At 37.2% G+C, this 26,778-nt stretch overlaps 1 protein-coding gene across 3 annotated transcripts in view; it reads right to left on the bottom strand.

Annotated features, from left to right (window-relative positions):
• Positions 1-2,916: 2,916 nt before the first annotated feature.
• Positions 2,917-26,778, bottom strand: part of MSI2 (musashi RNA binding protein 2) — a 762,584-nt gene continuing 738,722 nt past the window's right edge. For all 3 annotated transcript variants that reach the window (XM_088456130.1, XM_088456131.1, XM_088456132.1), the window contains 3 exons: positions 12,762-12,970; positions 8,415-8,492; positions 2,917-2,998 (listed from right to left, as the gene is read on the bottom strand). In XM_088456130.1, coding sequence (XP_088312256.1) covers positions 8,451-8,492; positions 12,762-12,970 — 251 coding nt within the window. In that variant the 3' untranslated portion in view covers positions 2,917-2,998; positions 8,415-8,450. The remainder of the gene's footprint in view (positions 2,999-8,414; positions 8,493-12,761; positions 12,971-26,778) is intronic.

The raw sequence follows: 26,778 nt of genomic DNA, 5'->3' as shown, positions 1-26,778 counted from the left end.
TATAAGATTTGATTACAGTTAATAGGAGACACGACCCATTGTCCTTGGGTAAAATAAAGAGACAACAAAAGCATTGTGCTAGAATAGTTACAAGACCATGAAAGTATTATAGGAGTGGGGGACTGAAGCAAACCTTGGTCTAGGAAGCTACATTAAGAAACAGAACATGTTCAACAATTAATCTATGGGCTATGGGCCAAAGGGACTCTTGAAAAGGTATATAAACATGTAAAACATATTCACACAAATTATCAATTTCTTCTGAGCATTCTTAAAAAAATATTTGTTTTCTCTTAGTAAAATCATTTAATATACCATGCCTCCCTCTTTAAAAAATAAATAAAAAAAATCCAGTTTTGCATATATAGCATTAGCATTTAAGGTAGTATGGCATTCCCCTTTAATATCAAGGGAGGGTAGGGAGATCTGCAAAATGCTTATTAGAGATTGCCAGCATTTGTAGCATTGCGAGACCTTTGGTTAGTTGAAACCACATCAGATTGATGAAATAACAAATAATTAATACAAATAAACAAACAAAAAAATATATAAAAACAAAACTGATCCAAAGAAAAAAAAATCACTTAAATTAGAGAAAGTTCTATCCTTACTGGTCCTAAATCTGAAGAACTACATCTATGTTTTTCTGTAATCTTAATTACATACATCTACCAATATTCATTATAAGAATAGGAGAAAATTAATTTGTTACGTTAGCATCAGGACAGCACACTTAAACAACAGCCACTATTTACACTGCTAAGATATTGGTGAGGAAAAAAAGAATATTCTATGAGGTGACAGGGAATGAAAAGATAATATGTGTGTGTATATATATATATATATATATATATGGAAGTACAGTACATTATCAACAATAACAAAATATTAGCTTTTAAAAAAATCCCCTGACTTTAAAGATTAAACTTTGGGGAATAGTTTTTATTTTTTTTATTTTTCATTTTTTTATTACATAGAACGGTTTGGTTTGATTTTTTTTTTAAATGATTGAATTTTAATGTTAAAAAAAATAGATTTAGTTGAAATGAAAACTGACTCCACTTACAATCGTAGATCATAAACAAAGATAAAAAAAATAAAACACCCTTTTAAGTTAGCATGTTTTCCCTCCCTCACTTATTTGCTATACTGATTCTAATTTACGCATGGTATTACTACCTGTTATTAACATTTATAAAAATAGGAGTGCAGCAGCTTTTGTTTCAGAAATGTAGCATTCAGTGTCTTGTACTGGCTGTATGAAAAAAAAAGTACCAATTTTATATATGTAACAGTTAAAATAAACTTGGCATATATTATATATAAAAAAAAAATAGTCATACAACAGTACATTAATGCCATGTATACCAAGTTGTATTTCTTTGTTGCTGTTATAGGCCTATTAATCGATATTAAAAATTAAATTAAAATATCCTTCATAAGCTTCCCCAGGAGAGGACCAAATATAAAACAGCCAAAATAAGCTTGTGCAAATAGGAAATTGTCAGTTTTCCCTACCAGTCACAGTGCAATGATGTTCAATACCTTTATTATTATTAGTTCTATAATAAATTATTCTTTATCTCCTCTATTGTGATAATTAGAGCACTGAGGTATTAAAACAAATGGTTTGTATTCCTAATTAGTTAAGAGAACACAATGAATATAAAGTAACATAGGGTGAATGATGCCTTTACTATATGGCATGTGTCAGTCATAGGAGACAAAAAAAAAGTTTTAACTCAAGGAAAGGACTACAAATACATAGAGCAGCTGAAATGACTGGACAATTATTTGATCTAATTGAAAATATATATAAAAAAAACATGATGCGCTTCAAATGTTAAATACATTAAATATTAAAATTGTAGCTTAATTTTCAGTCTGGGTAATTTTTTTCTTATCTTTAAAACAACAAAAATAGAACTAGACTTTTAAGCTGTGCACAGAGTTTAAATAGGTAATATGCTGGTATGACACAAGTACAGTTATCAGGTCTAAACACCTACACAACAAATTTAACAGTGTTAATCTAACTAATAGGGCACATCTTGGCAACTCATTCAGGGTTTAAACTTTTACAATGCTGTTTTTTATCCCCTGCATTGTTTAGAGATGCTGTAGAGTGCTTGCCCTCACAAAAAAAATATATATATATTTTTTTTTATTTCTCTTTCCTAACAGTTTACATGTAGTTAATGGAAGGTTATTTACAGCACTTCTGTTTGTTATAAGAATGAATTTCAGAAAACCTTAGAATATCACCTCTTTTAACAAGAAAAAAAGCACTTATAGAAAACCGAGGACTCAAAAATTTCTTGTCCTTAAGTTATTGCCGAAAATAGATATAATCAGTTTAACAAAGGGAGACATCACAAAAAAAAATCTACATAATTACCTTAGTCAGCTGCTCCTTCTTTACACTATGTACATCATGAAACTGAATCTTTTCTTCAGTACCAAATAAAACCCTACAATAACTTTTATCAAGTGCTAAAACCCAACATTATATATATTTTCTTAGAGGGTTATTTAACGTATTTTTTTTCTTCTTCTTACATGATTGGTACCGAAGTTGTGTTAAAAGTTCAATCTCTATTTTGAGCCATAATAATAATGAAAATAAAGACAAACAAAACACCTCTACTATGGTTAGCTTTAACTAAATGCAATATTAAAAATAAACATAAGGGCTAATTAAATGTATCCCCACAATCCCAATGCAAAAAGGAAAATAAAAATGACAAAACAACAAAAGCAATACATGTCTGCACAAAGTTCTTTTGTAAAGAAAAAGCTGCAATTTCTATATAGCACAGCAGGTTCATGAGATGACGAGATTGAAACAATTGCAGTCCCTAGAATGCCATCTTCAGTTGTGTTTCTGTGTTTATATCTTGTACTATTGATAATTTAGTACTCAAGGTCTGATGACATCATCCAAATGTGGGACCATTCAGAAACTTCGCCCGGTCTTGCCTGGGCATCCAGACAAATTCTACAGTAGGGAAAACAGAAGAATTTCTCAATAATGTACAATAGTCAGTTACAAAATATTGAACAAATAAAAAGTGTTTGCAAATGTATTTCTTACCAACAGATAATCATATTAATCAGTTTTATTTGTGGGTTTTACATTACACATTTACCTAGAAATCAATACTACTTTCACCTCATACATTCAAAACCATTAGGCTTATTTCATAAACACGTTTTAGTAAAACTCTGCTTGAAGCTTAAATAAAAATTGAATCACGTGCCAACATATTTTAACATACAGTTGGGGAACAAAGCAAGTAAACATTCATTAGAATCCACATTTGAGCTTAACAAAGAGAAGTTATGAAGGAAGAAGTGTTTTGAAATATTCCATTAACAAAGCAGTGGTCATTTATAGTTTTGTACCAAAATTGTACTTAAAAGAAAATGATTAATTAAAAAATGTTTTTTGTCTATGATATCAGGTTATCCAAGAATATTTACCTATTTACATCTGGCTTAAGCAAGTCTGTGAAACTAGCATTTCCAACAATACTTATTAAAAATCCATTTTATTTTTTAATTACTTAGCTACCATATGGCCTTCCAGGGAAGGATCAACTAATATCTACTAGTAAAATTACAAATTTCACACTTTACCTTGCTTGGAAAAATAAAAATTAATTTGTTTACTTAAAACATATCTGACAAATACTAATTAGGCAAATTAAATATGTCTGCACTCAACTGTGAAAATCCACAAACCAAAATCATAGTCTAATGTTGGTGTGGGAGTAACATGCAGTTAAATCAAGCCAACAGTGAGTGGGAAGTGAGAAAGAATGAGATAAATCAATTCAAGAGAATGTTAGGCAAATAATTAACCATTCTTGTATATAATTATTTAGTGATACTGATTTTGATCTAAGTTTCTAAGCTATTGAAGATTGTATTCACAGAAGCAGACTGCAGAATGAGCATTAAGTCATTCAATATATGAATTATTGATAATTATTTGTGTTGTCGTCCAATCATTTCATACACAGGTGTACATCTACCCCACAGTGTTGAGAAAGCAGGAAAAGAATGGTCTACAGTGCACATAAAAGTTTTGCATTGAAAAACTATATTCTTTAAATTACGCAATTGCCCGGACCTCATTTGTAAGCGATGGGACCAGCACCTTCATTCTGCCCAACACAAAGAAGCAGAGATTTGAGTGTGTCTCAGCAGTTTCTGCCTTGTTTTAAACAGCAGCTACCCTTTTCTCATGCTAAGAAGCATGAGAAAAGGGCACTTTAATCATTTTATAGAGCTTCAGATATGATGAATAAAAAGGAAGTACATTTGTTTTTTATATTATATATATATATATTTGTGTGTGCATGTGTGTGTATAGTATGTTATATTTAGATGATAGCAGTTGAAAAGGACACAAAGTAGTTAAACGAATTTCATCTTCACATAGAAATATTAAGCATACATGTTTATAAATCCTTATGGCAATGGCTCTGTAAAGCCATCTCCTACATTGTCAGTTAAATATTAGGTCAAAGAACAACAGAACCCCTAACCTCAAAATTATGAAACTGCTAAAAGAAAATGTGTCCCCTTTGTAATTTATGGGTGAAAAAAATGGTATGTACAAAACATACAGGCAGAATCAAATCAGCTACTCTGTCATTTCAAAACGTCTGTAGCAGAGCAATATTTCAAAATGTGCGAAGCAGCCCAAAAGCCTAAATATTATTGTAGTTTCAAAAAGAGAAAATTAGTTTAATACTTCACGAAAAAATTGCAGCTCCGTTTTATTCCTGAAAGAGGTGCTTGAAGTGCATTGTGAAAAACAAGAATGCCGGCATTTATGCAAAATGACTAGAATTTACAAAGAAATAACCTGTGATGAATTTAAACATCTGGTTATTGCTTTATTTTCTTTTAAGGTAATCGCTTAACAGTGCTCTCACTGGCAGGCGCAAAGAGACGCTTCTACAGTATCGCTTTTAGCATTTGTGTGGCACCTTGTTACAGCGAATACAGAGACGGAGATGATAATGCATGCTTAGCATAATAAGGTGGTTATTCCATGTTGCAGTATACAACTAAAAAGAACTGATAAATAATGATAAAATCATCTCATAGCCAACTGATAAAGATATAATGGTAATATGAGCAAAACATTTCGCAACTATCGCTCAACATTTTGTTCTACCAGCATTCCTTGTAAGTTTCTTTCGATAGTTAAAAACATGTTGAGATGACGAGTGCAATATTTAGTAGGTTAGCTGTGTGGCTGCAGCAGTTTACAATCTCTACTTGTGTAAATTATAAATATATTTGGTAATAGGCAGAAATACTGAACAAACTAATTTTGGAGTCTATTTATTAAGGCCCCCTAGAAATGATCAGCGAAAGAAAGCCATCTTTTCTGAGGTTTATGAATAAAAGTCACATAAGGAACCGGTCTGCAGCTTACGGCTTACCAGGGGTGCAAACATGTGCTGTCTTATCGGCTTCCACATACACACTGGAACCATTCCAGGTACATAAAAAAAAATTTAAAAAGCAAAACAAAAAAATAAATCATAGAAAAATATTTAAAATAAGAGATATAGAAAATCTGCAGTCACCTATGGCTAATGCCATTGTGAGATGCCATTAGCTAGCAGAAGACAGTAGCAAGTACTTGTACCGCGGCAGCACACGATAAAAGGACAATACTGGAGCCCCTAGGTGAAGGCTAATGCCTGCAATTGGCGAGAAGAGTCTTCACCAGCAGGGGAGCTTTGACAAAAAGGCACGTGCCCTAAATCCTGCGACAATGGCATGTTTTCACAAGATTTAGGGCTTCATATTAAAGAATGATTATCTTATTGAAAGTCATTATTTTGTGGTGAAGAGATGGAGCATGGATATATTTTAGCTTGCTACCAAGAGTGATTTAGTGTCCACCATTGGAAAGCATCATACAGGAGCCTTATACCATCTATAATGCAAATTCTATTACAAAGATTAAACCATAAATTAGATGTGAACTCCCAATTTTATACATTACCTCAAGGGAGACCTGATTATTTTAAAATGTAGTAGCAAAAACTAGAAATTAGTCACCATATATCAAAATTACCTTGCATCAACTGCAACATGCACCATCTCATTCTCCTAGAAAATAACCATGCTTATGATTTGCTATTACAGACCATTGGTAGTGCCAGTGAGATCAAGTCAAAAGTTGCATAAGAATACTGCCTGTGAAATGGGGGCATGGCCTCATACATACAAGGCCACTCCCCCTGGTGTATGAGGTTTCAGAGGCGTGACTGTGTGTGGCAGGATGTCCCCCCAATCTCCCCTCCTGTCCATGGGATACTGCAGCTTGTGGGCGAGACAGTGGCTGAAAAACGAGACTGTTGGGAGGTATGACTATACAGAGAAAAGGAGAGCTCTTTTTGTTCAAAGAATTTGTGTGAATTTATTTTTACTTTGTTACTTTCACAAACTTAACTCATAAAATTCACATTCTACAGTATTCTGTGAATTGTGTAATAATTAAATACACTGTATTGTTGGTTTGGGCTGTGTCTTGGAACGTTACTTTTTTTTTTTAAAGGTTTTTTTAGACTTTTTTTCTTTCATCTTTTTAATAGTATAGCATGTGTTAATATGCAGAAACATAGTGCCACCATACATATAACTTAAAAACACTATTAATGTATGTATGCATCCGGCCCAGAGAGTTAGTCTGGGCACTGGTTATTTTCATGGGGTGTCTAATTGCGCTGGAGAGAGTGGAGGCGTAAGCACCTCAGCCAGGAGCACATCTGGGGGAGGGGGGGGTGTACTGGGCTTGGGAGAGGGGCTGCTGACAGGTTGGAGGGTGGAGGCAGATCCGACGCCGCCCCCCCCTACCGGGCCATTCTAGCTATTCCAGGAGTGGGTAATTAGTACCAGCCATCTCCCCCAGCGCCTCTGGTTAACACAGTTGATGTAACAGAGATGATCTGCATCCTACTAAATGTCTCAAACAGTACATACCTGGTATGAGCAAGCTGGGCTCATCACCAGTGTTTCCTGCATATTTATGACACATGGAGATAGCAATCATGCACATTCACATAAGCATTCTTGTTAATACATTTAATAATATTTTAAAAATAAACTGTGGAAGTGTGTGTGATTGTGAGGTACTTAGCACAGGATATTGGGGGAGCAGGGGTGGCAGGGTGAAGCTTTACCCAGGGCGCATGAAAACTTTGCACCAGCCCTGTCCATACAGCAACAATTTTTAAGTTTTATCACTCTGAATAATACAAAAGTGATTATTATTAATTATAATAGTATACAGGTAAAGGCAATATTTGGTAGTGTACTATAAACTGCAAATGGCAATACCTGTACTTGATTTTTGGAGTGGAAACAGTTTAATGTAAATGAAATGGCAAAGAGCAAAAAGACACATACATAATTAAATAGAAAAAAGTAAAAATGTTATTTGCTATGCTAAGGTGATTTCTTAAAATGAATTTTGTAGTTTAAACATTTTTAGTTTCAAGTAATTGTTCCATAGTTATTAAAGGAAAAATGTCATCTTTTGACTGCATTATTGGCACTTTGCTTAATTATGCAGTGTGGCATTCTCTGAGCACTGGAACGAAGCTGTCAGCCTTTGTTTAGAAAAGTACAGTGTTTATTAGAATACATAAATGATTTCAGCATTCATAGATGAAATATGGTTTTTGTTTAGATAAAAAGACAAGTTTCGGACATATTAAGAAGGTGATTAGGAAGCTATGAATTATACAAAAAGAGGATTGCTGAAATTAAACTCTTGACAAAACATCTCACATTTTAAAATTAGCTTATCTAATTAAAAGTGTTAACAAGATTTAGCAGAGGGTTACTAATAATGGGGATGTCTTATTCTTTTACTAAGCTAGTATGTAGGTGTATAAATAAAAGTGCTATATACCATATGTATATTTTGGGCCACATTTTTTCTATTACACCGCTAAATATTTGTTTTTAAATGTATGTTGTGTGCATTGTTATCTAGGAATGTTCAATTTGTCTCCCTTATAATAAAGAAAATGCAGAATCGTATGACACCACATAAAGGACAATACAAATCTCATCACCAGGCTGTGAGCTCATAGGTATGGGTGTAGGTATGGACAATAAATGTTGTAATGGTGCACAGCCCTTGCCTACTGTTACCTTACCACATACAAACCGTCATCTTTGATGATCAATACAGAACAGCGTAATGAGTTTTGATTTATCCAATGCGAACAACAGTAGAAGGAAAGGCGACACAGATGTTAGGCACCAAAAGGTTAAAAGAATGGTGACATGTTTATGAGTTGATAAAGGAATGAAGAAGACAGCAATTTACATGTATATATTTCCATAAAATACAATGATAGAAATTAGAATACCTTAAAGTGAGATGGCAACCAACCACCTGAAACGTTTCAATGGTATCCATTTGTAAAAGCCGTTGCAATCAAAGGCCCCTAAAATTGTACAATTGTTGAGTTTGTCAGTACCCTATTCAGCAAGAACAGACATCTGCATTTCTGCTAGATATTGCGAGGCTGGCATGAATGTGCATTTTACACTCTGTACGCTGTACACTTGTAGGTAATGTATTTAACGATGCACAGCACAGATGTATAAATAATGGCAATGGAAAGAAATTAACATTTTGTGCCATTTCTAAACACTTTGCCTTTAAAGGTAGGCAGCAGTGGTGGCTGCTGGGAGTTTTAGCAAAACAGACGGCTTAACCTTTTCTAAGACAATATCACAAAACATAAGGAAAACTCCACTAAGAAACGCTGCCAACCTCCCCTCAACTGTGCATTGTGAAGGCCCTTCAGAGAAGTATTATACTGTACTTTCATCTGAGCAGCCCGTAGGTCACCATAGTCACGCTTTCAGAGGCACAGAGGGTTTTTCCGCTAGGTGAGATATGAAATGAGACAAGTTTGGAAGGTTGAGAGGATAAATTACCTAAGTACTGTTGTTGTTACAGTAGCTGAATACTAATGTTTCCTACTTGATAGTACAAACAAACTAAATGAGGTTTTAAGGTTACTATGGTGGCATGATAATCGGAAGAGGAATATAACCAGGTTCAAAGGGTTAGTGATTGAGCTGAAACTGTACAAGAAAACGCAGGTACTATTTATAAGGAGATCCAGTATGGAAAGTCTAAAAGAAGAAAAAACAAACAAAGGAACAGGAAGCAATGGAAACTACTTTTTCTTATTATAAGTGAGAATTATACCTATAAAAGTATGAGGCTTACACAACTCTAGTTACTGTGCACAGCAGGTTTGGGTTGTCTGAGTTTGCTTCATTGTTAAATGAGACTCTTTAAATAGGCCCCATAAGGCTCTAACAATAACAACTGCAGCAAGATGAAGTATTATAAAACGGTAATGCAAAAGTAGAAATGTCTATTGTGTCTTGTACAGTGAGCTTGGCTGATGGCACAATAGAAAAGAGAACATCTAGTGTGGCAACATGTTTGCTTAAATAAAAGTGGAAATAAATAATAATAATAATAAAAAGAAATATATATATGTATATGGATGGGGGAGTGGGACAGGAATAGAGGCTCTGACTACTATGTAATTCCCTTTTATTCAATATACCAAGTTAATATCCATTCTGTTTCCAAATAATAAAGATGCACTATGCTTCTCCCCTGTTATCACCGATGCTTATCTGTTCAAGCTTCAGAAGCTAGTGTGTAATATCAGCTCTGCTGTGACAAAATTCAATGATCTAAGCTGTGAATCAATAGTGTATCAAACTTTCGTAAGCCAGTAGACAATAATAAATGCTACACTGCGTACTGTATTACTGTATTCAAACTTGCTTACACATAAGGGCACAAAACAATTGTGTTTATTACTCCTGAGGTGCAAATGGCAAGAACGACTGTCACTATATAGACTATTACTACTTACTTAATGATGCACCCAACAAATATAACACATTCTGCATTTAAATGCATACAGAAGATGCATATGCATAAGATTCAGTGACTAAAATAATAATAGTATGAAAGTGACAACAAATAATTCTCTATTACTGTGATTTCTTTCCCCTAATATATGCTAGAAAATGGGAACTTGATAACACGAGCTTGGGGCATGGGTGGTATAGCACAAGGACAGCAGATGTGCCAAAGGCTGTTAGAATCTTTTGTGACTGAATTTCTGGTTCAAATTTTAATTGGGAATCTACGGATTAGTGCAAAATACAGATGTGTCCACATACATCTAGCCTCCTTGCAAATTAAACTGAGCTTCTAGCCGCGCCATGTCGTGGTGTGACTCGGTAACGCCGACTGTATTTCTGTGCGTCCTTTTCCATTAAAATGTGAACGATATCAAAATGGCAACTAATGAAAAAAATAAATAAAACAAAAATAAAAAGCAAATTATCACCAGTAAAATTATATTTCTATATATTTTTATAGATCGTAAATGGTTTATTGCAGTTTCCTCAAATATGCAGTAAAAGGATTGGAGAATTAAGGGGGACTGTCGCACGGTGGTCAATAAGCTTTCAGGTGATTGCAGACAGTCCCTGCCATGGGAGAATAGCTTAAATAAATCCACTACTTTGGGCAATAGGAAAAGCAGCAATTTCCCCTTTCCTTATACAGTTGAATTCTAAGCAGCTTTTCTAAATGCACACACTGTAGTTGCTTGTACAAAGAACAACAAAAATCTTAATTTGAAAGTTTAATTTCCTAATCACTATCTTCCACTTGCCATGCAATATAGGTATTTGTTTTCATTTATCACTGATAAAGGGTTATGGTTGGCAGCTTCTGAAAAAATTAAATGCACATTCATGCCATCATACAGCAAACAAGAACACTTTGCGGTCTGAAACACAATGCATGCAAATTGGCCAATACATTTCCATCCAGATTTACCGATCACTGCAGCATAGCAGAACAACATGTACTTTTATTATTGGCTTTAAGATACATTAGTGACTAACTTGAAGCCTTACAATAGTAAAATGTAACAGTTTAAAATTAGTTACACAATATAACACAAAAATGCATGCAAATGTTAGAAATCCCTTTACTATATTTCAACAAAGTACTTTTTCTGTTGTTGTTTTTTTTGTAAAGATGGGGGAGACTTCAGATAATTGGGGTTTATTGGTCTACTTCCCTCCTCATATAAATAGAGGTGCTTGGAGGACAAAGACACCTGAAGCACAAACCGTAGGAGATCATTCAACTTGGGTGAGTTCATGCTTCTCGGGCCTCACACTTTCTAGACATCCAGCACCTTCATTGCTTACTTGTTTTTTAAGTATCTGGATGACAATTTTACCATTTTGCAAATCACGTTCCCTGACTGGGCAGAGAATGAGTGTAAAGCTGTATCCTGCCTTATTGTACCACTGTCCCGATGGCATGGAATGTGTATTGTCTAACTGTCACTTTGGCACCCAAGCTTTATAGAAGATGAATACAATTACATGGACCACCATGAACTGTATGAAGATTCAAATAATTGCAATATAAGAAGTGCTAACAGCGGCATTTTAATAAACCTTTGCATGTATGTTTTAAATGTGTGATTAACAATACAAGTGTTTTATTTGCCGTGGTGAAATAAAAAGTATATTTTTTTTGGTATAGTGATAATACAGTGAGCCATACAGTTAATATTTTCAAGTAGTCATAAGCAAATCTATAGCCCTGGAGTGTAATTTATAATATAAATTTGATCAGAAATGTCTCAATGATTTGCCATCAGAACATGAGCAGCAATTTGTACAGCAGTACTGTAAAATCTGGGCATTAAAAGGATGAAATTTACACTTCCTCATCCACTAGTCCATTGGGCAATGGTGTAAGTCTAGAGTATGAAAAACTATGTGACATATCTTGCTTAGATATGATCAGTCATTTATCAAGGTGGCCAATAAAGGTTAAATACCCTGGCTTGAGACCAAATATTGGGTAAAAGATGTTCATTGTGACCTTAACGGATGAACAGATATCAGCCAATGGTTTTCTATTACTTTCATAATACAAGAGACAGCTTGGGCAGTGAAGTGTGCAGTTTTCAAACAGGTCTATTAGTAACCTCAGTGGCTAATATAAAACAATACTTTTTTGTGTCAATAGGTTAAGTGAGCCATATAAATACAAAAAATGTGTATGTCATTTACTCATTGCCCAAGTAGTGAGTGTGTAAAACCCCCATTTATCATTTTCATTATTACAAAAATAGGAGGACCTCTAATAAACTGAGAAAGGATATCCATATTCTTTTCTTTATGTCCCCATTATTACATAGAGATGAATGTTGGTCTAGTAAAGTCTACACATTCATGCCCATTCTCTGTGAGATGGTAAGCTTTGCACTTACTAGTGTTTGTAATAACACAAGTGAAATAGATATATAATATGTATAACCAGATGGAAACCGATTTCTCTATGCTCTGGTCCTGGAAGGGGCTTAAAAACTAAAGTAACACTTTGGGTCTAGGAGTTTGAAATTCACGAAAAAAGTTTTTTCTCAGCTGTAAATGTCACATGCGTAGAACTATGTATCCAAAAGTAATAGGTGGTTATACACCTGATATTAGCGACATGTCCCATGATAATCAGTGGATGTCTACCTTACTGAATTTCAGCAATACAGGGAATGCTTATGTTACCCCTGCTTAACCAAAAATATCTATTATCCAGAGTCATAGATTAACGTATAAAAATTAATAAATAGGAAACTTACAGCAATTCCATGGCCGAAGCCAGAGCCCGGTTGAGGACTTGCTGCGCTAATGTAGTTACCAACACCAGAGTCTTGGCTGGCAGCTCCATAGAGATCGGCGACAGGGCCCGGGCTGTTGGCCCCTGGAAATCCACCTGGTCGAGCTGGGTTGGTGCCTGCCGGGGAAGCGGGTGCGCCATAATTCGGTTGAGCACTGTAGCTATTCAGGACTAGTGTGCAGAGAATAAAGCCAAGTATGAGGGCAGAAGCATAGCATGCTGTGTTATTATAAAGAAAACAGCCAAACACTATAAAACAGCAACCTTGGCTTGACCTCTAACACTTAATCAAGGCCATGCGGAACAGGAGCACATACTCAATGGACACATTAGCTCACACTACCACTAGAAAAGCTTTAAAATGGAAACCTGATTACATACATGTTGAAAGAGCAATCATTCAATGTTCTATGGACTCTCATGATGGGTTATGAGGAATTAAGAGCACTACAGAACAGACAACAGGAATATTTAAACATTGCATTCTATGAACATGCAGTTTGTATTTTATTTTTCATTTCTCCTGCAATATGTTGGTATGTGGAGACAGCATTCATGTACCATGCAAACTTCAAAGGATCTGAATACATAATATTATGGAGTGTGTTCAATCTGATAACGTGAAACTAGTTTGGTACTACTGGCTATACATTTTTGATTATTCATTCATAAAAAGTTCATCAACACATGGTGGGCTTTATCTATTCACATTGATAATGCAGTAGATGAGTTGTTAATTGATTGAAAGAGGTAGGATATGTACATTATTATAAAAGGTCAAATCTACGACTCATTGTCTTATAATAAACTCATGTTATAAATTGTGTTGGGAGAGTCAAATGTGATATTTACATGTATATGCTGTAAAATTTTGGAAAAAAAAACATTTTTTTTAAAAATTTTTTATTAATCAGCTGCAATATGCATGTATGTGTTTAAAAACCTAATCCTATAATTCCTGACCACAAATATCACAATAATAATTAATCGGAAAATCATTGAAAGTTTGCTCGTTGCAAACTTCAATATATTTTGAAAGACTGTCACACATGTAAACAGTTTTTAAATCTTAAAATACTCTGTCAACAGTAATATATTGGACAGAAGACTAGCTTTTTTTTTCTAAACTCCTTTTTCTGCTTACACAGACAATGACAACAAACACATTCTGTGAATATTTAAAAATTCATGATCCTATTCAATTTATACAGAAAAGTACTGACTGACAACTTTAATAAACATTCTTATGGCAGTCACCAGCCATCAAAATATAGATTAGAGAATTTAGGTAACCTGTAGCAAACACCCTTGTATTCATATTAAACATCTTTGTAACTTAAAATATAAGGCATATATTCATCATATCCAAAGAAGTCAGTGCTTACTCAGTTATAGCGCTGTTAGATCTTTCTTTAGAAACCTGTTACTTTCGTTATCGACTTTGTAAAGTTAGTTAATCTGACAATGCATGTTGATTCTTTCAGTGATGCAGAATATGCACTGCATGTGACACTACCATTTTACAGACCGTGAACGGAACATCTTAAGCTGATCTGACATTTTATTGCAAGTGACATGGTTAGAATGCTACATACGTAAGAAGACAAACTGGGCAGAACAAGCTGTATGATCAAGGGTTGCAGATCGAGTGATCTGCAGATATATCTGCAGATGATGGTTGTTCATACACACTGAACCACCATCATCTGTGTTTAGTGTGTAGGAGGAGGCGGATCCTGCTTGCCGCGGGTTCGCTGCCCTCCTGGTGGCAGACTGTCCGTATAAACTTGCCAATGGAAAGATATGCCTGCAGATATATCTGTCCATTGGCTGTGATATGTCTGTGCATGACGTTGTTCACAGACATCTCGCGCATACACACTGTACGACGGACAGCAGATATATGGGACGATCAATTGATCGGCCGATATATCTGACAGTGTGTACCCAGTTTTAGTCTTCTGCAGCAACATATGTTGCATTTCAAAACTTGCAATGGCTTTAACTTACTTAAACATCGGCAATTAAAATAAATGTGTAATGTATATTGTATACTCAAATCAGGAGACCAATGTAGAAGATTACAATAAACAATCGCAAGAGGCCATACAATGTAAAATCAAAAGATATCAGGGGAATAAAAATCATGAGACAAAATGTTGGACTGAGGTGTAAGGAGGGTATCCGGTTGATAGAGCTACAGTAAAAAGGTCGACGTGTCTTGGTAGACACTAAATGTTAGACATACAATAGACCGACAGGGACAAACGGTCGACAGGGACAAAAGGTAGACACACTAATGGAGCGTACACACGGTCAGATTTGTCAGACTTGTCAGATTTGTCAGATGAACGATTGAACGATTAAACGATCTGAACGATTTGAACGATTTTACCAAAGTTTTGAACGATTTGAACGATTTGGACGATTGAACGATTTTTGACTGCATTAAAATGAATGGAATCGTCCAAGTCTGACTGCAAACCCATCAGATGTCAGAAATCGTTATCTGACCATCGGGAACGCGCATCGTTGATCGTCCATCGTTCAGGCATGTCAGATATGAACGATTTTCCTTCAGATATGAACGACTGAACGATTTTTAAATCGTTATCGTTCATATCTGAAGGAAAAATCTGATCGTGTGTATGCACCATAAATGTCGACAGGTAAGAATATTGACATGTACAAATGGTCGACATAAAAATGGTTGACATGTTACCGGAGCGTTAGGCACTAGAAGGGACGGTTACGGCCAGGCACCTACCCCGACGGTTAGGCACCAGGAGACAGGGTTAGGGTGAAGATTAGGGCTAGAAAAAAAAAAAAAAACATGTACCGTATCGACCATTTTTGTGTCCACCATTTATTTGTATCGACCATTTGTACCTGTTGACCTTTAGTATGTCGACCTTTTGTCCCTGTTGACCTATTGTCTGTCTTACCTGGTGTCTACCTAGACATTGTCAATCTTTTTACTGTAGATCTTTTAATCCACAACCGTAAGAAGCCCAACGAAATCACTATAAATTTTATATACTATTCATCTATGAAACATAATGGGAAAACCTCTGTTGTTTTCCCATATACTGTATATCTTAGGAGTGGGTGCTACCATGACTTTAGCACACAGGTGGATCTACTGATAAACGTAATGGCTAGCATGAGCAAAGAAATCCAGCTGTATGGAATCTCTCTAAAACATTACTTGGCAGTGTACACTGTATGGAAAACTTATGTTACTGTATATATTTAACAATCACCAAATAGCGACGGAATATTTGTATAGTATACAAATGTTCAAAGCGGTTTGTTTTTAAAGAAAATATAAAGAAACTAGAAAAACATAGGTTTGTGCTTTCACTGTGATCTGGTATATCATACAGAAAAAGCTTAATACAATAAATTCTAAATATACACTGTGAAAACAGCAGCTCAACTCTTTAGATAACATCTAACATTGCTTAAGGGCACAGCAGCTTTCAATAGCTTACGTAGAAAGCAGTCAATTTATTTAGCAGATGTGAAACTATAATAATCTAATATTATGAAACATACTAAGGCAATCCATTTGCCCAGTAGAATTTTAATGCAGAGCACAAAACAGAATAAAAAAGGCTGCTTCAGTCTGACTGCACTGACAGAGAATGGCATGGTGGGAGAGAAATAGGCCTGCGGGAAATGTAATATACTTATACGGCAATACATAAGGGCCTCTCTCTAATATTAACCATTATGTTGCAAATGAAACAAAATTACAGGGAGAATTTCCTGTTACTGATGCTCATGCAGGCAACCATGAACGCATCTGGTTCATGGCAATTATACTCTCTAATAATTCAACAACCAAAAGAGAGACTTCATGTGTTCAGACACTTCCACCCACCTTGGCACTGAGGGTAATCAAAACGTACTAGTGCCCATAGAATAATTGCAAATGGTCGCCAACACTACAAATGTGTCCTCATACACCTAGCCATGTGGCGCAAGACGATTGGCGTAAGTGATCAGCACCGAGAGTTGTAGCATCTATTTCTTTTTTCGTAGAATAATGCGTCTTAGTCGCAATCGGATGCAATAAAACCATTGATTAACTTGATATGTGACTCTTGTATATCTGTGTGTGACTGAGTCTGAATCTGTATGCGAAGCACAACGTATCTTGGAAAAAAGCTGCTGCATCGTAGCAGTACGTATACAGATTAGGACTCAGCCACACACAAGTGTCACATATTAAAATTAATCAGTGCAGTCTCGTGAAGCAGTTTGTAGCAGCTGATTGTGACTACGGGCGGTATTCAATTAATTTTGCTTCTGTGATAAAGTTCCGCCTGCTGGACTTTTCACCTACATCGCGTCTTTTGGAAGCGGAAACTTATCGTGCGCGGTCCCCGTTCTTCGCTGTATTCAATTCCAAAAGATGCGAAAACGGCGACCCGTGAAGTCAGAACAGGCGGAAAGTGGTGTCAGAACCGGGGAAGTCCTGAACCCCCCCCCCCCCCCAAAAAAAAATAATGCAGAAACATTGGGGATCAATGTAGTAGTGCCCGAATAGTCCTAATAAAACGGTTTGGGGTACTTAAGTTGGTACAATAGCCTCTAATTAGCGTATTTGCACAAGTGGTGAAGAATGGCATAAAACTGTATTTTTTGGAGAAAATAAGTAGTCCTGGCAAATTTGGGGTACCTGAAAATGGGTGCTAGTATATTTTAATGTCTATAAAGTGAAGTTTTAATAAAAGTGAAATTCCTCATAAAAGCACCTGCAATCCCCAAAACACTTGACCCCTTCTTAGAGCACCCCCAGAACCTTATTTCGCTAGTTTTTGAAGTTGTCCCCCCACTTTGTGCTTTTTCGCCCCCAAAATGAAAGTACTTTTTTGGGGTGTTCTTAAGTTTTTTTAGGATTTTTTTGACGCAGTCATCCTTTGGGGGGCTGTCCCAAGGGTCCTGAGTGTTTTCCCCACCTTTGCACCCTAAAATAAAAATGTTGCAATTGTTTTCACCTGCTATTCAGAGGCGAAAAATTTTTGCCTAATACACTGCACTAAGGAATTGAATACGGAGATAAGATTCCGCCACGCGAAAAGACGCAATTGGCGATACTTTTTCGCGGATCTCTGCTTTTCGCGTCTAATTGAATACGGTCCTAAGACATATTTTCAGGCAAAAAAGCAAGCCAAGACCTGGAACACAGAAAAGGGCTGTTTGGTGCGATTGCAGCAATAGTGTATGAGGGCATATCTGTAGTCACATTTACACCCACCTATCAAAATCTGCAAGAAGCTGAGATCCAACATATTAATTACAGATGTTTTAATAGCAGATAGCTTCTAACTCAGATTGCTACAGATGTAGCCACGCTCATCTATCCCATGATGTGAGCAGATCGCGACATACATGGCGTGACTAGTGTGTCCGCATCTACGACGTGCGTGTGCACGCCATGGACTTCCATGGGGTTAATGCGGCCCGTGCCTAGTCGCTGCGCTATGCCGCGTTGCGTGTACCCGTGCACACGCATCTCGTCAACGATGTAGATGGCTACATCTGTACCTGAGTAACTAAATAGCTGGTGGTCCACAGAGACACAATTTTTTCCCTACATGACTGGTGCCCTCTAGTTGTATGAGTTGCTAAGACCATGGTTATGCTCTTACCTTGGCAACCTATCAGACATAAATTAAGCAACATTCCTCAGGCCTGATGGTGAGATTTGGGGTTTATCAAAATGTACACATTATCATGTCACATTACCCCTGCCCACTTAAGATAGCATGTATCAGGCTTGGGTATGCTGCTTGCTCAGATGAATGACCAGTTATAAAATACAACTATAAACCATTACACATACCTCAGACACCTATCAATATTCAGGGTAATCTCTAATATACATTTTGGTGCCAGTAGAAAGGGGGTATTTGGCCTCTGGGAGCACAGGACAGTTCCCGCATTCCCCTTGGTGGCTTCTAATAATACTCCACATTGTGGCAGATCTCACCTTTGATATAGTAATGTAAATGTAAACACTCCTGGACTTATGGTCTTATGATGTCCCATTTTAATCATATTAGTGACTCCATTCAATACTGATATTTATATGGTATATCTCTATTATCTGTGTAATGTAACATTAAATACAGTAGTTCTCTATTTTAACACAACCAAGCCATATATTATATCTATTTCTGCAATATACAAATTATTAATGTTAGCGCAGCTCATCCTTCATTTTCATCAGACCAAGTGACCTTCTTCCTCTGATCCACCCATTGTAGGCATTTTTGAAGATACACAGGGGTTAGCAAGGGCACTATGACTGGCCTCCAGCTCCAGAGCCCCATAAGCAGCCGAGTTTGGTGAACTGTGTTGCATGATGCATTACTTTAATCAGCATCATTAAAATGTTCTGCTATTTGTGCCACAGTAGTCCTTCATGCCAGAAGGGATATCCTTCGTTGATCTCTCACCTTGATGAGTCTTGGCCGTCCTGTACCCTGTTGGCAATTTGTTTTTTCCTTTCTAAGACCACTGACGATAGATACCCACCACAGCTGACATTGCGTATCCCCTCCTAGTCATGCCATTTCAGAAATGTTCTGACCCAGTCGTCTGTCAATAACATTGAGGCCCTTATCAAAGTCACTCAGGTCTTTACACCTAACTATATCTTCTGCATTCAACATATTGACTGTCAGTTTACTGTCTAAAAATATCTCAGTTCTTTACAGGCACCGTTGTTACGAGATAGTCATTCGCTACAAATGGGAGTGGCTATAATGTTTTGGTTCATCAGTGTATGTCCCACTAGGTGATAGCCCTCTCATGCAACACATAGCAGTAAGACAGGTGCTTGTGGCATTGTAGATGTGTTTTCAGGAGAGAAGGCTGAAGATTGGGCATGTCCCAATATGATATGCCATGCCACATACCCTTACTCGCTGACAACTAAACCATATACTGTATGCTGGGAGGTATGTACAAGTGTTTGTTTGACACAACAGTGCTATGAGACACGCTGTGTGGAGGTGCTGGACATCTCAAGACTGCACATCTTACAGGATCTTACAGGAGGATTATGTGACAAGTGGGCATATTGTCATTAAGTAAAGAGCTGTGGAATACCATGATTCCTAAGCAGAACACAACAGTGTCCTTCCCCTAATAATGACACCACGAACCTTGATTCAATTCATGACAGATTTATGTGACCTTAAACAAATCACTTGTGTCACAGGTTCATAAGGTTTTAAGCTTTAATGGGCAGTAGACATTGTGTCTGAAAACGTGTGTACATAAAGGAATAATTAACCACTTGCCTGGCATGGTCGCATTTTTCCGACCACACCAGGCAGTGCTTTATCTGATCTGGTCGCAATATTTCGACCAGTCGAATAAACAGTGTGGGCGGCTGCAGGAAGAGAATCTTGCCCCAGCTGCTGCTCTCAGAGGGACCTGCTTCCCTGCACCCTCCCCCAGTGTCTGCCGTACTGCCAATCACTGCTGATCAGTCATCACAGCAGGACCCCCCACCCAGCGGCTGTAGAGATTAGCAGCCGCTGGGGAAAAATTTAATTATCCCCCCCTTAACCCCTAAAGTGTACCTGAAGCCACTGTGAAAATTAAAGTCGCGATGTTCCGTGGTGGTGATCTGATGTTTAAAAATTAATATATATTTTTTTTTACAAATATTAAAAAACATTTTTTTTTTATGAAATCATTTTAGATAAGTTGATATACACGTTATTCACCTAATTCACTCTGACAATTTCTGAGAGGTTTTTAGAAAAAAAATGTGCCAGTTTAGTTAATGGATAACATATATCTAAAAATGTTATTTTCAATGATTGCTTGTACATATATTACAATTTCTCAGGCTCAGTTTACAGAAAGTTTAAAATACCTTAAATAATATAATAAACACCAAGCTGACTTCATCTTTTAATTTTCTGTTGTTCTGAATAAATTTCCTGGTAAATGTGTGTATGAAGGTATATGGACATTTATTCTCGCAAAATAGGCCCCTGCATATAATAAGCACCTAAATACTGCAATCTCACTGACACTGCCACCCATTTGTCGAGGGGGTGGAAAGAGGTTGGGATGTACAAGTTACCAAGCAGACTGTAAATAAAAAACCCACCAGTTATTTGAGCTGTCTTGCTATTGAAAGAAAAGCGGTGATTGTAGGCAAACAAAAGCAATTAAAGATAAATAAAAGGAAAATCTTAATTAGTGTGTTTCTGTTTTTAATAGACGTGTGGATAGTGTTCGCTCTTCTTTTTTTTTTTTCATTTTACTGTTCACACAATGAATATGTATGTTGCTCTAGCCATGGACCTGGTGTGCAATCAGTCAGGATTTTTTAAGACAATAAAGACTTGTACACAAGGACGTTTGAAAGATATGAATGTACTACTTTCACTAGAGTCCTTGACCATAATTTCCCTCAACTCCCCTTGGCTGTACCAAAGTAAAAAAAAAATAGATACAGGTTGAGTCTCCCATATTCAAATATTCCGAAAAACATAATTTTTTGGCATGACTGAGATAATGAAACCTTTGATTTTTGATGGTTCAATGTACACAAACTTTGTTTAAGGCACAAAATTATTAAAACATATTGTATAAAATAACCTTCAGGCTGTGTGTATAAATGAATTTCATTTCTGTACACAAACTTTGTTTGAGCCACAAAATTATTGAAAATATTGTATAAAATTACCGGCAAGCATTGTTTATAATGGGTATATAGAACAAAAATATTTTCTGTGTTCCATTTGGCTCCCATTCCAAAGATATTTCATTATGGTATGTACATATTCCAAAATACTGAATATTCTGATCAGAGCAGTAATTAGACTTTTTGGTGCCCTGTGATAGAAAGAGCATTGGCGCCCCCCCCTATTTTTTAAAAAGGGAGATAACAACCCAAAAAAGGACCATGGCCTCCTGGGGAAGGGCCAGTGAAAAGATAGGGGAGGCCAGGAGATGCTGGGGATAAGGGAAAAGGAAGCTACAAATGAGAATGATAATAAACAAGAAAATTGACAGGCCCAAACAGCGCCCCCTGCCCTGCGGAGCCCTGTGCCATGGCACAGGTCGCACTACCCTAGTTATGGCCCTGATTCAGATATCCAAAATAACCCTGGTGCCAAGCATTTTGGATATGGGAAACTCAACCTGTATAGTAAAGTATTCTGTTGGATGAGCACTCTTATCACTGTTTCTCAAAGTTATTCCTCAGGGAGCACTAACAGTGCATGTTTTCCAGGTCTCCTCACAAAATCACAAGTAAAACAATTAGCCTGTGGATATTTTATCATATATGAAACTGGTGCGGTTTTATCTCTAAACTTTTACAGATATTTTAAAATGTGTCAGCCAGTAATAATTGCACCTGTGCACCAAATAAGAAAAATGGAAACCATGCACTGTTAGTGCTCCATGAGGAATGAGTTTGGGAAACACTGGTCTAAAACATAAATTATATTAATATAAGGATGTTGTGGCTGGAGCTCGACCACATGTGCAGAAAATGGCCACCGCAGCACTGAAGGGGTTAACCCTCTTGCTGCGGCGCCATTTTTAGAGGGCGCTAGGCGCCATATTTAAAATGTACAGGTGCAAGGCACCGAGTGTTTAAAAATAAAAACGCATTTAAAATGGTATGTGTAGCACTGAGCCAGGACAGCAGATCCTGGGCTCCAGTGCTGCAGGGTGCAAAGCCTGATGCTGTGCACAGGCATGAAATGTGAATGTATTTACAATGTATGATTTTACATGTATATTTTGTAAAGAAAATGCACTTCTTGGATATGCCTGTATAACACATGACCAGATTGTGACTGCAGGAAATTAGATGCTGATTGTCATTTCCTAGCAGGAGGTCTGATGAATAGAAATACCTGTTGTGGTCAGTTAACTCCAGGTGAGACCTGGCTGGAAGGTTTCTGTGTGAAGGTGTGAATAGTGTCATATGGCCAAACCCTTCAGTTACAGCACTTCCTTTGAAAGACAATTTGTTTGTTTTTTAGAAGCCCCTTTTGGATGTCACTTTCTAAAGCGTGAATGTGTTAAGGTTGGAAATGATAAACTGATAGATACTTCCATTGGGAAGCCTGAGTGTACCTAAAAAGCGTTTCTAAACGCTGATAGTAGAGTTTGCTGGTGGCAACATCGTTACACCCACGGCACAGTGGGCGGGGTCAGTGACAGGCGGTCAATGACGGTAAGCAGGAATCCCTGATACCCCAAGTTCCAGTGGGGATCGAAACCCCAACCTGTGATCGGGAGTCTGGGCTGGAAATGTTAAATATCACTTAAAGTGCATACACACTAGACTATGTGCTCATGATGCGATATTGTGTGCTATTTCCCTTAAACTCTCCCCAGCATTCCAGGACACGATATGGTGCTAAAAAGTGTCCAATCTAACTTAAGATCTGTGCACAAAATCTATCTATTGCACAAAATCGTGTATGAGATTGGCATATCTTGCCTGCAGTAGGCAAGATCTGAAGATGCGATGTACATCGGCATCGTGATCGTGAGTGGACACTCACTATTTGGACATATTTTACACGATTTGTCATTCCGATGTGTCGAAAATCGGACAAATCGTGTAAAATATCGCCTAGTGTGTAGGCACCTTTAAAAGATATAACAAAGAAGATATTTACAGTGCTGAAACGTGAAATTATAAAGATAACATATTCAAAACCATCTAGACAGTCTGATCGCGATACTTTAGAGTGTTGAAAATTAAAGAAAAAAAAATTAACAAATATAAAACAAGTGACAATGGCCCTCATTCAGAGCCGTACGCTCTGAGCAGAGCGCACGCTCTGAATGAGGGCCGGACTCCATTTTCATGGAGCGTCCTCCTGGACGCTCGTATAGCTGTGGGTCACCACCCACAGGCTATACGAGCGTGCATTGTGATGGTCGCGATGGTCAAGACCATCGCGACCATCGAATTTGCGAGCCGGAGCCTGCGGTTGAGGTTTTCAACCGCAAGCTCCGGAGTGATTTTGGCTCTATCAGAGCCAAAATCACTCCCACTGACATCACTAGTGATGTCAGTGGGCCGGCTTTTGACGGGAGGCGTTCCCGTGGGAACGCCCCCGTCAGGGAGGCACGCCCCTGGCACGCCCACCAAAGGGGGCGTGCTGTCAATCAACATTGACAGCACGCCCCCTTTGATCGGACACAACGAGCGAAGGGCTTTCCTTCGCTCGTCGCGTCTGGCGCATGCGCACGACGGAGCTCCCTCCGTCGTGCGCATGCTCAGTCCATAACATCGACCCACTTGCGAGCGGACAGCCGCTCGCGAGTGGGTCTGAATCAGGCCCAATGGTCACATACACATTTAAAATGCACCAAGTGTAATTGATAGGTATTACTTCCTTAGGGTTATTGCTGCATCATATAAATATTTGAAAAACTATATAAAGCAGATGTTAAAGTTACATAAATCAGTGCTGATACACAAAGAATGGTAGGATAGCGAGAGATTGCTTCCCAAATTCTGCTGCTCACTGTGTGATAAAACGGCAATGAATGGTATGTGAGAGATGTGTACTGGCAACTATCCACATGAAAATTAAGGAAAGATAACTGCAGTTAGTTTTGCATTCAGCTGTTTGCCACCAGGGCAGAGGTTCCCAAACGCGGTCCTCAAGGCACCCCAACAGTTCAGGATTTAGAGATATCCATGGTTGAGCACAGGTGATTAAATCAAACAGACTGAGGTACTAATTAAGTCACCTGAGGTCAAGCATGGATATTCTTAAAACCTGGACTGTTGGGAAGCCTTGAGGATCGCGTTGGGGAACTTCTTGTGCTAGGGCATTAAACAGCTGATGACAGTTACTCAGACAGCCAGTACTGCAGTTTACAAAAGGGTTAAGGTAGTTTTTTAGATATCAAAGATAATGTAATACTGAGTAGGCAATTAGATACAAATCAATAATTATTTGTATCAGGAACTCTCAATTCATATATATTACAAACCTAGATGTAACCCTAGATGTATACATTTACATTTATGCCTTAAAGAATGCCTTGTTTAGTATGACCAAGTATTATCAGTAGGTATGACAAACACATCTGAGAGATTTAGACACAATCACAGTAGAATATTGATCATAGGATGCACAATGTAGACGTATATTACACTGAAAAGAAACAACCACATTTATGAGAAAATTAAAATGAACATAAGTACAGTATGGGTGAATTTGTTTCTCTCTGCAATAAATTATAGTGCAAATTTGCAGGATAGAAGTGTTGGAGAGATAGCAAACCAATCTATATTGCAATAACTTGTGGATTCCTATGTCACAAACGGTCTCCAAAATACATGCCTGACTTGCATGGGTAAAGGATAAAGGTGTAATGTTAGGATTCTTAGAACAGCATGGGTAGCCCTGGTGCAGGGGTGTCCTGTTCCGTGAAGTAATACTTAATTACACCAGGTGTATTTTTTTTTTAAAGATAGGGGTACAGATTTAGGCAAGTCTTAAATGTTTTATAAAATGTGGTTCAGCCTCACAATGTCAGTCCACTAAGACCAAATTTTAACAAAATGCAGAGTGGCGGTAATTTGCTCTATACGGTAAACTGACCAAATAGCATTGATGTCTCCAAAAAGGAGAGGGGGACACGGTTCTTCCAATGTGAAGCGATTTGGAATTTAGGATTTGTTTGATGAGTTTAGGGATATGAATGCCAGTTACAGACATAATAAGTTCATGGATGCATTGCAAATAAATTTGAATTTTAGGGCAAGAGTGCCAAATATTGCCAAAAGACAGTACTGGGAAGGTCAAATCGAGAACTAAAGGTGGGTACACACTATATTATATGTGACTCAGCGATAGTGTAATGTGATATAATGATACACATTCATTTTAACATCTGCATTATGGCCAAACCAGAAAGTTATAGTTTTATTCCAAGCGGAAAGATCTGATTGAATGGACGCGATAAGGTTATGAAAAGTAGTATCATATAATTAAGTAATGTTTTGTCAAATATATCCCTAGATAAATAAGTTTATGGGATTGCCACCAAAATTCCTTTTAAAGTACAGAGTGCTAAGGGAAATATTTAGATTGAAAATTTCAGATTTATTTTAATTTATTTATTAACAGTTTCTTATATAGCGGAGCAATTTCCGTTGCGCTTTACAATTTGAATCAACATTAACATTATACTGGGTTGTAAAAGACATACATGCATACATAAAAGACATACATAAGGGTAAGAGGGCCCTGCTCGCAAGCTTACAATCTATAGGGAAATAGGTATTGATACACAAGGATAGGTGCTGCATATTGCAAATTGGTCCAGCCCGATTGCAGATGTTCTTGGTGGGTTGTATAATCCAATCACACTGGAAAGTTGGCCTAGGGTTAGGAGGATGTTAAATTGAAGAAAGAGAAGATGTGATAGGTGTTTACTATAAGAAGAGAGTATTAGAAAGGGAGCTATAAAAGGTTAGGTGGGCGGTCCTGGAATCTGATAAGCTTGTCTGAAGAGGTGAGTTTTCAGAGAACGCTTGAATGTTTGGAAACTAGTGGATAGTCTTATTGTGCGTGGGAGGGCATTCCACAGGGTGGGTGCAGCCCGAAAAAAGTCCTATTTATCAGTATTAATCTTATAATAGTATAGTAAGCTATAGGTCTTAATTTTGGGGGAGCAAATTTGGGAGAGAAAAATGCAGCTTAATTCACCTGGGTTAATTATGGGTTTGTGACTATAGTCACTTGTATTTGCACGAACTCTCTCTCACGGTCGGACTACCTAAACAGTACAAGATCCTTATCATTTCACGTTTTAACACTCTGTATAACTTCTTTTTTTTTTGTTTGTTGTATGTTCAATGTTATAATATTTTACTTAAATTTCCATATATCGGTTTGGAATATTGATAAGAGTGCCCCTCCATCAGAGTACTTAACTTTATATGTTTT

The sequence above is a fragment of the Taudactylus pleione genome, unplaced genomic scaffold (genome assembly GCF_031769625.1).
Source record: "Taudactylus pleione unplaced genomic scaffold, aTauple2 ptg000687l, whole genome shotgun sequence".
Lineage (NCBI taxonomy): Eukaryota > Metazoa > Chordata > Amphibia > Anura > Myobatrachidae > Taudactylus > Taudactylus pleione.
This window is presented reverse-complemented; position numbering and strand designations above follow the sequence as displayed.